At 56.9% G+C, this 12,622-nt stretch overlaps 2 protein-coding genes across 2 annotated transcripts; one reads left to right on the top strand and one right to left on the bottom strand.

Moving 5' to 3' along the window:
* Nucleotides 1-2,397: 2,397 nt before the first annotated feature.
* Nucleotides 2,398-6,611, bottom strand: BESB_035790 (rRNA pseudouridine synthase; the record flags this gene model as incomplete). The annotated part of the gene is made up of 8 exons (XM_029362165.1): nucleotides 2,398-2,541; nucleotides 2,953-3,103; nucleotides 3,284-3,497; nucleotides 3,828-4,273; nucleotides 4,469-4,545; nucleotides 4,775-4,874; nucleotides 5,225-5,466; nucleotides 6,462-6,611. The coding sequence occupies 8 exons, from the start codon at nucleotides 6,609-6,611 to the stop codon at nucleotides 2,398-2,400; spliced, it is 1,524 nt and encodes a 507-aa protein (XP_029221130.1).
* A 3,119-nt stretch (nucleotides 6,612-9,730) lies between these two features.
* Nucleotides 9,731-10,781, top strand: BESB_035780 (uncharacterized protein; the record flags this gene model as incomplete). Its single annotated transcript, XM_029362164.1, has 3 exons — nucleotides 9,731-9,779; nucleotides 10,172-10,258; nucleotides 10,537-10,781. 3 exons carry the CDS (start codon nucleotides 9,731-9,733, stop codon nucleotides 10,779-10,781), a joined length of 381 nt encoding a protein of 126 aa, XP_029221129.1.
* Between the last annotated feature and the right edge of the window lie 1,841 nt (nucleotides 10,782-12,622).

The following is a 12,622-nucleotide window of genomic DNA, read 5'->3' as shown; positions in this document are numbered from 1 at the left end:
GATGCGAGGTACCCGAGAGATACGAGAGCGCCGGAAAGAGGAAGAAAAAAGACTGCGGCCATCCACCTTGCAGATTGTCGCCGCACAGGCAAGCGGATAGGCAGAAAAACAAAATTTTGCGCAGGCTGCTCACGAAGCCACGAAGGCACGAAGGCAAACACGTCCTACGCGGAAAGCAAACGAGCCAGACAACGGAGAGAAAGAAATTACGTCAGAAACCCTCTTGCAAATCTCTCGCGCTCTGGGCGGCTCACTCACACCTTCTCAACACCTCAGGCTACACAAAGAGAAGAAGACAAGAAAAACGGCAGGGAAGCGAGTCAAGCTGGCTGGAACGACAGCGTATTCTTATAGAATGAGAATCCTGCCTTTGGGTGCGACCCTCATGCATCTTGATTCAGAGAGCATCTTCCTGACGCAGAGTCACAAAGGCAAGACTGGGAACTCTCAACCATCAGTTGAGATCCTTCCACCCAGCAAAATAGAGGGAAATTGGGAAGCAAAGAAGAAATCGAGATGTGGGGCAAAGAAGAGCTGGAAAAGTGCATGCGCATGCGAAAGGGCCCGTTTCTGTGCGTCGTTTCCTGACACGCGCATGCTATCCGCTTGCAGTTGTTTCGTTCCGTTCCTTCTGCCTTGTCTCCTCATTCTGTCATTTCTGTTCGGCGAGCTTCCGCAGCTTCCACTCTCTGGGATCTGAAACTGCTCCTTCGGCGTCCCTACTGCGCAGGAGTCCGCTCGCGCCACGCCTCAGTGTAAAACGCCGTGCTTCTGTGCTCAGACGTAACTCATTGTGTGTATCAGTCTCTCAGCCGGATATTGACGCGCAGAATGAAGAGAGAAGGAAACAAGGAATTCCGAGGAGCAGCGTAGATAACCCGGGTGACCTGCTTCCCCTTGTCTCTCAACGCTTCCTCGTGCTACATATATATAGGCGTACTATATATATGTAATTACTGTATTATTAGATCGCCAGAGAGTGCGGGTCAGATTGCCCAAAGCATTGTGCATGATGCCTTTTGCAGAACTCCGCCAGGTTCTCTCGCTTGAATGAGTCCTGACAGTCTGTGCAGTACACACACTTCACCGCCGGCGCCGTCGTAAAGAGAGTATCGTTTGCCGCTGACAGTGGATTTTTAGCGAGACTTGAGGAGAAGCTTTCGCAGCGCGTGGCGCCCGTCTCCAAGCCAAGCGTGTCTTTCAGGCTTGTGCATTCCAGCCTCATGAGTAGATGATCTATTTCGCAGCTAGAGCGAAACCCTCCCGACAGTTGCTTGCGCGAAGCCGCCCTAGGCTTGGGAAGGATGTCGGCACTCCCATTACGTTTGAGGTAAAAAGACATGCCAAGGCGCACAGCGTTACGAGTTCAAACAAGGACGGCGAACATCCTTTTCTTCGTGGTAATCCACAGCATTGTCGATCGAGCCGAAATCAAAACAGAGGGCGCCACATTTCCCGTGGCGTCCCTGAAAGTGAAACGTCCTCCCGCGATGCATAGAAAGACGAGAGCGACACATCATATCGTAAACACGTATTTGGCGCTGTTCCACAGAGAGCGCCTTTTTTCGTCAGGGACATACACGAACCCCAGATCAGCCACTTATTCCCGTGGGTTTAGGCTTTAGTTTCCTAAAGTGACCATTTTCGGCGCCGTATAGCAGAGTGAAGAGGTAGCTGTGAGCGGCAAGGAGCAGGCGACTCCGCCACGCCTGCCCACGTGCGCCGCCGTCTCCCGGCCTCGCTTACAATGCGCCGTCAGAGGATCGCATGCTAGTATACTTCCTTTAACCGCGAGGCAAGGCTGTCCCTATATACGCGTACCCTCGTCTCAAACTGTTCCTGCATCCCTACATCTTTCCCTTCACTTTCCGCCTGATCATCAGAGACGGAAACGTATGACCAGCTATGATGATATATAAACATATCTGTATTCAGCGTAGAGCTGCCGGAGAGAGGCGGATGTCTGACTACACTGGCGAGCGTCATGGAGGCCGGTGAGATACCGACATTTTGTCAACCTAGCTCTAGCAGGGCGAAACGCCTCTCTATTCTGGCGGGCTCAGTTCGCCCTGCACGCGCAGGGGGCACTTTCAACTGAAGAAAACGAAGGACTAACAAGCCCTGTTGGTATCGCGGGAGATACGAAAGTGGATTCCGAAAGAAAGATACAAACGGAAGAGAGCCTAAATGGGCGGCGCACGAAAATCCATCCCCGCGCGATCTTAAAAATATTTCTTGAGGGCTAGAACTTCTTTTATGTTCGCTCCAGTCGAGCGCTGGATTGATGAACACACGCAGACAGTCAAGAGAGACAAGAGGCCTTAACGGAGGAGAGAGTAGCTTTTAAGAAACGACCTATTTGAGGAAAGACAGGAAAACTGTTTCTCTGCGTTCAGGTTAGTCGATGTCTTCCGCCTCCTTTCTTTTCTTCTTTTTCTTCTTCTCCTGCGGAGCTGCCTCGGCTTCTTCCTCATCCGAGCCGCTCGCGAGCTTGCGCTTCTTCTCGCTCTCCTCTGCTTCTTCAGCCTCGCGGGCCTTCTTCTGCAGACCCCATGACCGAAACAACACACAGCGCATGAAGAAAACTGACTCCAGGACAGAAAAAGGAGCGTTCAGACAGACACACCACGTGGAGCGACTTTGCGTGAGGCGTCGGCACTTTCCGCGCAATTCTGGCTCACTCCAGAGCGCACACCGCCTTATACACCGTACGGAGCCCATGGTCCAACATTTGCACCACACTATCGAGGCATACAAAGTATTTTCGTACGCGGCCCTCTCTGCTCATTGAGAGAGAAATAGACAAGAACAAAGAAGCGAAGTGACTGTTCCACCGGACGCACGCCACTACGAATCGTGAATCCCCCCGCAGTTGGTTCGCGCCTCACAGCGCCACCTTCTCGCGAGGCGGCTTCCAGTCTCGGTCTGCACGAATGTGCAGAGCTTGCGTACCTTGAGCTTCTTTTCCTTCTTCTTGCGACGCTTCTCGTCGTCATCCTCCTCCGGTTCCTCCTTGACGCGCACGCCGTTCTCTATCTTCACGGCGTCCCGCGCGTCGCCGTTTGTCTTCTCCTCCTCCGACCCGCAGAGCTTAGGCAGGTACCTGAAAACCCGACAGACGCGCAGGGCGGTCCATTGGTGACTACTGCGCTGAGATGCACTTTAGGCGGCGTGCGCGGCTGTTCCAGCCTTTCGCTCTGTCGGCAGCTCTAAGCGTCACCGACCCGGCAGCTGAACTGCACACGCGAGACGTTTGGCTTGTTGGAGGCGAGACGGCGCGTACCCTTCGCTCTTAAGCCAGGTGGCAGGCGTCTTTTCGTTCGGCTTGCCCTTCTTGTCGAGCAGGCCAGCAAGAATCATCTTCTTCTTCTCGCTCGCGCGCGGGCCGTAGCCCCAGCGCATGTCGTAGGTGTCGCGGTCCATAAGCACGCGCTTGATCGTCGCTACCACGCCGTGGTCAACCGACGCAATGACGCTGGACGTCATCTGCGCAACACCTGAAGAAGAAAAAAGCGAAACACGAGCGCGCGTGGAGCCAAGACACCGGCGCACATACAGCGCCACTGCTCCACGCGATTCGGCCGAAAAAAGCAAGGGGAGAGAGCGCCACCAACGCGAGCTGCAACGCGAGAGATCACACACACGCTTTGTCTCTAGCAAATGCAAGACATCCTGTCTACATGCGCAGTGCATCAACGGCACTACAAGCCCACACGTATATATACATAAATATACGCATATATATCCGAGGCGAGGCCCTGTCCTGCGCTGTAGAGATACGCGGGCCGTTGTAGGCGCGGCTTGGATGTTTGTCTGGAGTCGCTTACCGAGGGCAATGGCTTCTCCCTTGGTGGTCATGAGGACGACTTCCTGATTGACTTCGATGCCGCTTTCGAAGCGGAGGACACCGGGGATCATCAGCTTGGCGCCATAGCAGATGGCGTTGACGCAGCTGTCCTTGACGACGACGCGGGGGAAGCCGGTGAGCAGCAGCTCGAGAGGGAAGATCGTGCGGCGGAGGTAGGTCTCGTCGCGGGTGCTGTCGTAGACGTGCATCGCGTCGAGGACGTCGTGCATCGTCACCATGTGGTCACTTTCTCCCAAGTTTCCACTCCGCACGCGGCGGAGCTCCTGCATGTGCGCGCCGCAGCCCAGGACCAGCCCCAAATGGACGCACAGCGTTCGGATGTAGGTGCCGGCCTCGCACTTGACCCAGAAGACCGCCATGTGGCGCTGTTCATCGTAGTCCAGCAGCCGAGACTCGTAAATCGTCCTACGCACGCGCACAACACACACACCTCTCACTGCGCGAGTCGCTCACCTCTCTCCGCTGCAGCGCAAGCAGTGCCACACGCGATGCGACACGTTCTGCGAGGCTACGCCTCCGGCGCAGAGGGCAGCTGTCGCTCCCGCGGACAGCATTCGACTTCTTGCGACGATGGGCAGCGCTCAAGGCGTGGAGGCCTACCTGATACGCAGCTGACGCTTGACGGCGGCGACGACAGGCGGCCTCTGAAATAAAGCACCAGTGAGCGTGTCCAAGGCCTGCAGCAGAAAGGAATCCACAGCGGCATGCATTCCATGCAAAGAGCCCACCCACAAAAAAAGGACGGAAAACACACGCAGTCCGCGCGCCTTCCAAGTGGTCGCACAGCACAACCCCGCGCCTCCACATCCTGGAGGGAGCAGCTGAGTCTCAAGCGAACAAAAGCACGGTGTGAGCTTCTCTCTTGCGCCGCCTAAGTGCTTTTACGGAGTGACTTGTGTGGCTTACCCGCGCGACCTTCGCTCGGCTCTCGGGCTTGGCGTGGAACCGGACGATGCACACGTACTCCTTTCCTGCAGACTGCTGCGACTTGACCAGACGCGTGGCTCTGAAAAAAAAAGAACAATCGCTCGCACAGAAGCTCAGGAGCAATCTTCGAAGACAAGAAGCGCGGCGTCGTTGAAGCGTGAATTCATTACGCGTACTCCTTCGTAAACTGCTTTCCACGCCTCCAGGCTCTCGCTAGCCGGCAGCGAGCTGCGGACCCCTCCCTTGCCAGTGGGCATCCCGACGACACATCGGCCTGCATCCCGTTCGCTTTCACAAAAAACACAATCACGTAAACAGATATATCTGTATAGACAGACAGATATATAGACAGAGAGAGAGATCGGTAGATGTATGCACGTAGAAGTTAGTGCATGCATACAGATGCACGCTGAGGCGTGGAGGCGTTACCTGTTGATGCAGACGAGGAGGCAGCCAGTGACCTTGGGGTCGAGCGTGCCGCTGTGCCCGGTCTTTTCGACTCTGAGGATCTTCTTCATCCAGGCGACCACCTCGTGGCTGGACGGGTTCGCGGGCTTGTCCAGGTTGATGGCGCCGTAGTTCATGTACTGCTGCAGCGGGCGGCAGAGCGGCGAGCAGCCGTGAGGCAGCGGAGTGTAGTGCCCCGTGCGGACGTTGAGACGGTCATAGTGCTGCGGAAAAAACGGAGAAAACCTGACGCGTGAACTGAAGAAGCTCCGTCCCCGCGCAGCTCCGCGGGACGAAACGGAGACCAGAAGACATGCCCCGTGCCACGGATGGAAGAGAGAGAAATAACGCGCGCCGCGACGCACCTTTTATGCAGACGAGCGAAGCGAGAAGCACGCAGTCGCCTACAGCCCGCGAGGAGAAGCGGGTTACGAAGCACAGAAGGCGCCATTACAGGCGCGCATTCAACGGGAAAAGAGACAGATAAGGAGACACGACGCGGCGAGTGATAAGCTGGTCGGTGACGAAAGAGAGGAGAGAGATGACGGGGTCGGGCGAGGCAAAGGAGAATGGACAGCCAGATTTTAGAATTACGACCCCGTTCGTCGGCAGGCAGAGGGACACGCCGGCGGCATGGGGACGAACTCTAAAAACAGTCAACAGAGAAAGGTGATGGGAAACCATCCCCCGCCACGACTGGAGCGACAAACAACAGAGAGAGAGCCGAAGGCCGAGTCCAGCGAAGAGATTAGGCTTCAAAGGAGAATAAAGCACGAGGCGACAGCCACGGCGGCGAATCCAATCAGAGGGGCAGAGTAGTCGCAAAAGAGTTACGACGGGGAGCTATCAGGATCACCGGAGCCCGCGAGACTGCCCTCTCGGCGAGAGTAGCAGATCACCGAGATCGGTTGCGAGAGGCGCAGTGAAGCGCAGAAGATAACTCGGCACAGCATAGTTCGACGGAAAGGGCACGAAACAGAAGAGAGATCCCCTATATGCACATTGGGAGAGAAAAAGACGCGTAGTGCAACGGTAGGCACGGTCCGTACTGCCGTGAAGGACTAAAGGAGCCTGCTGCTGCAGTCTTCGGCAGAAACCAATCGGAGCTCACCTTCCCCCTCCCCCCCCTCCCCTCCCCGTCCCCTCGGTCCACCCCCAATCTCTTCTTCAGCAGCAACGCCGCCAGTTGACCCTGATGGATGGTTCATCAGGATCTTACTTTGAGGAGAAGCGGCCATTTACTAGTGTCGATGGGAGGAGAAGAACTCGGTGCAATTGTGTAGGACTCTTCTCTCTTCTTCTTCTTGCTCGCGCCGTCCATGGCGCCTGGGGCGGCTACCGCTCCCGGGTCGCTCGTCGCGTCCTTCATGAGGACTACCTTTTGTGAAGCAAATGGGAAGAAAATGTTTCAGGAAAAAAAAACTTGCTGGTGACGAAAAACGCTAGAAAGAATCTGCTTCAACAGGCCTGGCCCTGTACCTCTCGAGCGGCGGTAGAGAAGGGGAGAATAATGCAGCAGCACAGAGACACGCGCGTGCGAGGATCCCGATGGTCGCTGGCGCGTTCGACTGCACAAAAAGGCGGAGTACGACGTTGAAATACAAAGGGAAAAACACGATCGACCGCCGGACGTGTGGCTCCAGTCCCCCGCCCGCGTTTGGCGCCAAGCCCCGAGTCGAGGGAGACGGCCGGAGGAATCGAGGGAAGAAATGGCGGCGAACCGCGAAAGAAACGAGAACCGGGCGACTCGGGAACGAAACGAGGTCTGCTGAGAAGGAAAACGAAAAGATTTCCTTCAAACCCGCGGAGAAAATAGCCGCTACGGAGCGCGCCGACGGCCTACAACCGGCCTCAAGGCGGCGACCGCTGACGCGATTGCGCAGGAAAAACCGGACACAACGAGGGCGAGTCGGGCTGGGTGCGAACTGGCGAACGAAATCGGCCACGGAAAAGTGGCTGAACAGAGAAAAGAGAAGGCAAGTGGCAGGCAAGCCGCGAAAAAACGGACGCCTGCTGTGTGGGGCCGTCTCTTCCAGTTGCTGCGGATCGAAGCGCATGGGATGCCGAGTGCGCCCTCCTACCTGCGACTTTGCGCGGGCGGCGACGGCTAGGATTCTCAGGAGACAAGCGGAAGAGAATCGATGCCTCCGTTCCCCTCTCGTGTGCGTCGCCAGGCGTGCCACGAAAGCTTCTTCTCGCCGTCCACCCGGAAGCGGCAGAAGTCACGCAGAAATGCAGTCCCTCGGCGCGCCCGGTGTACTACTTCGGGTGCTGCTGGCGGCGCGCGGGGGGCGGCTCTGCGCGTCAATCCCAAGCCCTGATCCCATTCACGCTCCTTCTCACGTTGAGGCTCGAACTGCCGAGTTCCGGGGTGGTGCTGGCGTGATCAAAAGTCTCCCTCCGTCCGACCAGCCTCGCAGAACTCTGCTCTTTAGTCCCCCCGACACGCTGGAGGTGACCGGTCGGCGTGCGGAAAACACTACGCGGCTGAGGGAGAGAAGCAGCTAAAAGTCAGAGGTTCAGACGACACCAGCAAAGAGGCTCGCATGGAGTTTGTAGCCTTCAGTGAGGTCAGTTTACGGCAGGAGGCTCGCGTACTCCTGGCGCAGCTCGCACAGCATACTACGATTCGGCGTGATACGCATCGTCACCCAAGCGAACGAAGGGTGAGCATTTGGAGTCAGCCTTGCGCAATGGTGGAGTGCGGTGGAAAGAGGACTGGGTCGCTGTTGCCTACAAGCAGCTTTTGGAGAAAAGCTGACCCCCCACCGGAACCACGAAGCGCCAGTTGTGCCTCGTCCTCTGCTACAGGGTGCAAGTGAGTCGGATCAGTTGTAGCGACGGCCCCTCGTCACAATCTGCACTTTGGCCGCATTGCTGCATTCCTCCGGTAGAAGACGTGTGCACCATCCGAGATCTTATCAACACAGTTTTGTCGACACCATGATTCGTGGAAGAGAACGCAGCGCTGTAGCTGAAGGATCACCGTTCGCAGCTGCTGCTGCGCTTCATCCGCAGTGCGGCGCGGCCTGGCTGAGCTGAAGTTTGTTGAGGGTTAGTTACCGTGGAAAACGGCTCGCAAAAGAGAACAAACGAGGCAAAATTGGTGCCCACTGCCGCAATATCCCGCGGCCATATCAGCAACGGGTGGGTAGGTTTACAACGTACGTCGTGTATGGTGACGACAGCATATGGGCTCGACCTGTTCCGCAAACTCTTCACCTCCTCCCTCTGCTGCATATGTAGTAGCTAAACACCTCGTTCTGGTGCTCGTACCCTACTTCCTCCCTGATGTCTGCAACTCTGCTTCAGCGTACTCAGTTCTCTGCGCTACATGCAAGCCCCTGGTGAGGAGTCAAAGGAATGCGCGCAATTACAGAATGAGTGTTGAGTGTAAGGCTTGTTGGACATGGTACCCTTGTCGAGGCTGGAGTACGCTGGTCTTCAGAGGTACCTGTCAGTAACGCCTATGCATTCCCCACCGACCTGTTTTCGAACCAGACATTGCTTGCTCTGCGTGCGTGAACTACAAGCACCGGGGTCACATCCCCGGCGGTTCTAATCATTCGGACAGGGGCCGAACGCGTGACGCGGCACCGCGCTCCCCCCAATCATACGCTTCCGGAGGGAACAGAATGAAGTTTGATGTGAGCACCGGGTAACGCTGAGCGGCACTGCTCTTGTCCAACGAGAACTGGGTTAGGCGGCATTCGCGAGCACACAGGCTTCGAGAGCCGCACGTGATTGTCGGTTACCTCATGGAGAGCGAGCCCAGCACGCAAGCGTGTCCGCGGTGCCTCAATCCGCCCCCGCACTCCTCACCCTGCCAGTTTGGTCCGTCGACCTGCCATCGCCAGTGGAGGCGCCCTGACTCATGGCTTCAGACTACATGCAAAACAGGTGTGTCTCAGTTTCACAGGAGCCGCCGAGCAAAGCTGAAGCATCGGAGCGTCTCCCTTCCTGGAGACGCCAGGCAGCAGGCGGGGCGACATTCCCATCCATGTTAAGCAGGCGACTCCCTGCAGCGACTTCGGCTGCGGAAATTCGTCCGTCCGCTCAGCGCAAGAGCCCGGCGATCAGAGCGTGGGAAAAACCAGTCGATGTCAAGCCAGGCGGGTGCGTCCGTCGCGGGAACGCCACGTCGAAGTCCCTGTTGGCCGTCAGGTTCGATCCGCTCTGCTAGCCGTTCCACCCACGCCGGCTGCTGGAGGAGCGGCACACGACGCCAGCTCGCGCGCCGCGTCACCTCGTGCGCGCAGAGTCGGTTAGCCTGGGCAGTGCGTGCGGGGCTGGAAGGGAACGTCGTTGATGGTTTCATCAGTTTTGTAGGTATTTTGCACGTCTCCAAACAAACTGTGACTCGAACAAGTTCGCGCATTCCCGCGCAACAGAGAGTCCTTTGGTAGCCGGGCGACTATTCCCCGTCAAAATCCCTTTTCAGGTACAGCCTGCCCCTTAGGCGCAAAGTTCGTCTTGACCGTTCCCAACATGGCGAAGCTGCTCGAGCACATTCACCGCCTCAGCTTTTGGCTCGTGGGTAAGAATCACGTTCTAAACAGTAGACGGACCTCTTCTGCGTCGCGCTGCGGACGAGGCTTCCTTGTCGTTGACGGCGGTTGCGCTGAGCGGAGTGCGCGCGTCAAGCGGTTCACTGTTTTTGAGCTGGCGGCCCGTTGACCATTGTGCCTTTTTGTGCAGTTAAATTTGGGGGGCTTTCGCAGTCGGAAGGGAATGCGGGGGCGAGCGTTGTCGCAAGTCCCGGGAGGCTCGCTCTGCGGAGGCCTTCTTTTCCCCCGCCGCGCGCGTCACGCGTCTCTGATGGGTTACACACCTGCTGGGGAGCTGCTCGTACGGCGAAGCCTCGAAAAGTTCGGCCTGGCGCCCGCGTTTCTTGACGATTGGCTGCTCTGCCCGCATTTTTTCTCTCAGGTGGAACGCACACGGAGCCCCCTGCCATCCCAATCCCGTCCAAGTTCCGACCGCTCGCGGAGGAAGTCGTCCTCTTTCTGAACCTTCGTAAGTGACTCGCGGGTAATCGGAGTATCGGAGCCTCTCTCCCATCTAGCGAGATGTACCGTACCCAAGAAAGGGTCGGGGAACCATCAGGCTCACATGCAAGATAGCGTCGCCGCGCGGCGGCTCCCCGCGACGGTTCCCCGAACACGTGGAACGCGCGCGTTTCTGTGCAGGCGCGGGTGTGCGGGTGTGCCTCGGGGTTGGGGGTGAAGTTCCAGCTCGATCCACTTTTACTCAGTAGCGGTCGCCTTCTTCTCTCTGCATGCATCTGTCTTCAGGTGGCAAGTTGCCGAGTGACTGGACCCGCGCACAGATCATGAGCTACGTGGACGACTCCGTGAGCGACCGGGAGCTCCAGGCGCACGTGATGGCTCACCTGCGCGACACGGCTGGCGTCCACTTTGACTCCAAGTTGAACCCGTCTGCCCCGCAGCCGATGTATCTTGGCCAGATGACGATGGCGACGACCTGGGGCACTGAGACGACTACCTCCGCTGTCGGGGATGCCGAGGCGGACTTGTGAGCCTGTTGTTCGCGGCCGTGGACGGCGTGGCGTTTGCAGAGGCAAGGAACGGCTGGACGTCCAGGACGAGGCGCGCGACTGCGGTCGCACGGACGCGTGTGTGTGGGATGAGCCACAGTGCCCGGAGAGCATCGCGGAACGCGCGGCACCTGGCGTTCCACACAGACTGTCTCAAACGACAGTTTCTGACCTTCGATGTGACCGTGGTTCATAAGGGAGAAGCCTTCTTCTCCGTTTCGAGAGGTAGTGTCAGGAGGCGGACCGACCATTCCCGTCTCGGGGAGGTGACGCGCCAAGGGAAAGGTTACATGTTTTCACAGGTATTTTTATTCGTTCACGTGTTTGGTACTCGTCGTGCCGAGTTCCGGCGGCATCGGCACGTCGCATGGTGCGATGTTGTACTTGTACTGACTCAGTGACTTCCCTTTTCTAGTTCACACAGGTATGATAACAGCCCCAGCATGTGGAGAGGCCACTCAAGCCCCGCTAGTCCTGAGAGTCCCAATGGCAGCCGGAACGCCCGCGAGGAAAGTCTGCAGGCACCACGAGAGAGCTGCCCGTATGCAGTAGCGGAAACGATATCCTGACAGCGCTTTCGCCAGTTGTTGAGTAGCAAAGAGTTCTCTGGAAAAACGCAACGAAACACTGGTACGTGTGCCACCGTTTTGCAACAGTTGTGGAGAGTTCGCTCGGGAAGAATTAGCTGTTGTCAACACATGACGCTTGGGTGGAGTAGGCGACTGGTCGACGCAAACGCCCAAGTGACCCGTAGAAAGGTCTTCCTGCAGTGTTCTGCCACAGATCGGCGGCGCGGACGATGTGCTTTCAGGACGAGGTCTGACTTGATCAACAGCCAGTTGTTAGGTGTGAAGTAGTGTAAGCAAACAGGACTGCAGGGAGGACGAACTGAGTGGTAGAATCGAGGGATGAGCATTGGCTATCGAGTTCAAGAAACCCAGCGCCGTTCACTTGCGAGGCAGAGTCTGCTGTTGTCCAGGCCTCCGGCGGCGCGCAGCTGGGTCGTTGATGTTCAGACGACAGCGCGTAGCCACCAACTTCAGCTTACGTGTTCGCACAGTACTTCTTCCTAGCTCTTCTCTACACAAAACCATCGCACGCGAATGCTGTTGCCCAGCGCCCACTCCCCGGAACTTTCTATCGGCAAGTTGTTGAGGAGAGGCCGTGGCAGGAATGTTCATCGGTCGAGGAACGGAGCTTCCGCCTTCTCGTTGTCGCCACGGGTCCACTGGCGGGCACAAATCTTCGTACATGACTACATGTGGCTCGTCCATCCCGTAAGTGCCACGGATATGTCCAAAAGTAGACACGAGCAGCTGATGGCAGAACCTTGTGGTTAGACTTTGTTGGCTAGCTGCTACGACGAACGAAAAAGAAAAACTAATGATCTTCGTGGACCACCAGGTTATATCCCCCCAACTATACTCCTTTTCTAGATGTGTATAAGGAACTCATGCTGGCTACGTATACATCTTCTAACGCATTTTTTTTTTCACCGGGACAGCGGTACTGTTGATGTTCGGGCAACCCACGGTGCTCCGCAGTTCTTCGAGTCTGTCACCTCGCAAGAATTCTGTAATGGATGTTTCTTCGTATCCACGTGCACATCCAAGCTTAATCAGGGTTTCGCCACTGCCTTTCAACCGTTTTCGAATACGCTGCTGCCGATGACTTTCGGGGCGAAGTAGGACAACGGCGCGCCTTAGTTCTTGCAAAACTAACACCGCTAGTCTTCAGTATTTACTTGGTAGAGCAACTGCGTTCTCTGCGGCCACAGGCTTTGCGCAAAGTTACGTTTCCGCTGTCGCGTTGTCAAACATTTT

This window comes from Besnoitia besnoiti, chromosome II (assembly GCF_002563875.1).
Source record: "Besnoitia besnoiti strain Bb-Ger1 chromosome II, whole genome shotgun sequence".
In the NCBI taxonomy this organism is placed as follows: Eukaryota; Apicomplexa; class Conoidasida; order Eucoccidiorida; family Sarcocystidae; genus Besnoitia; species Besnoitia besnoiti.
This window is presented reverse-complemented; position numbering and strand designations above follow the sequence as displayed.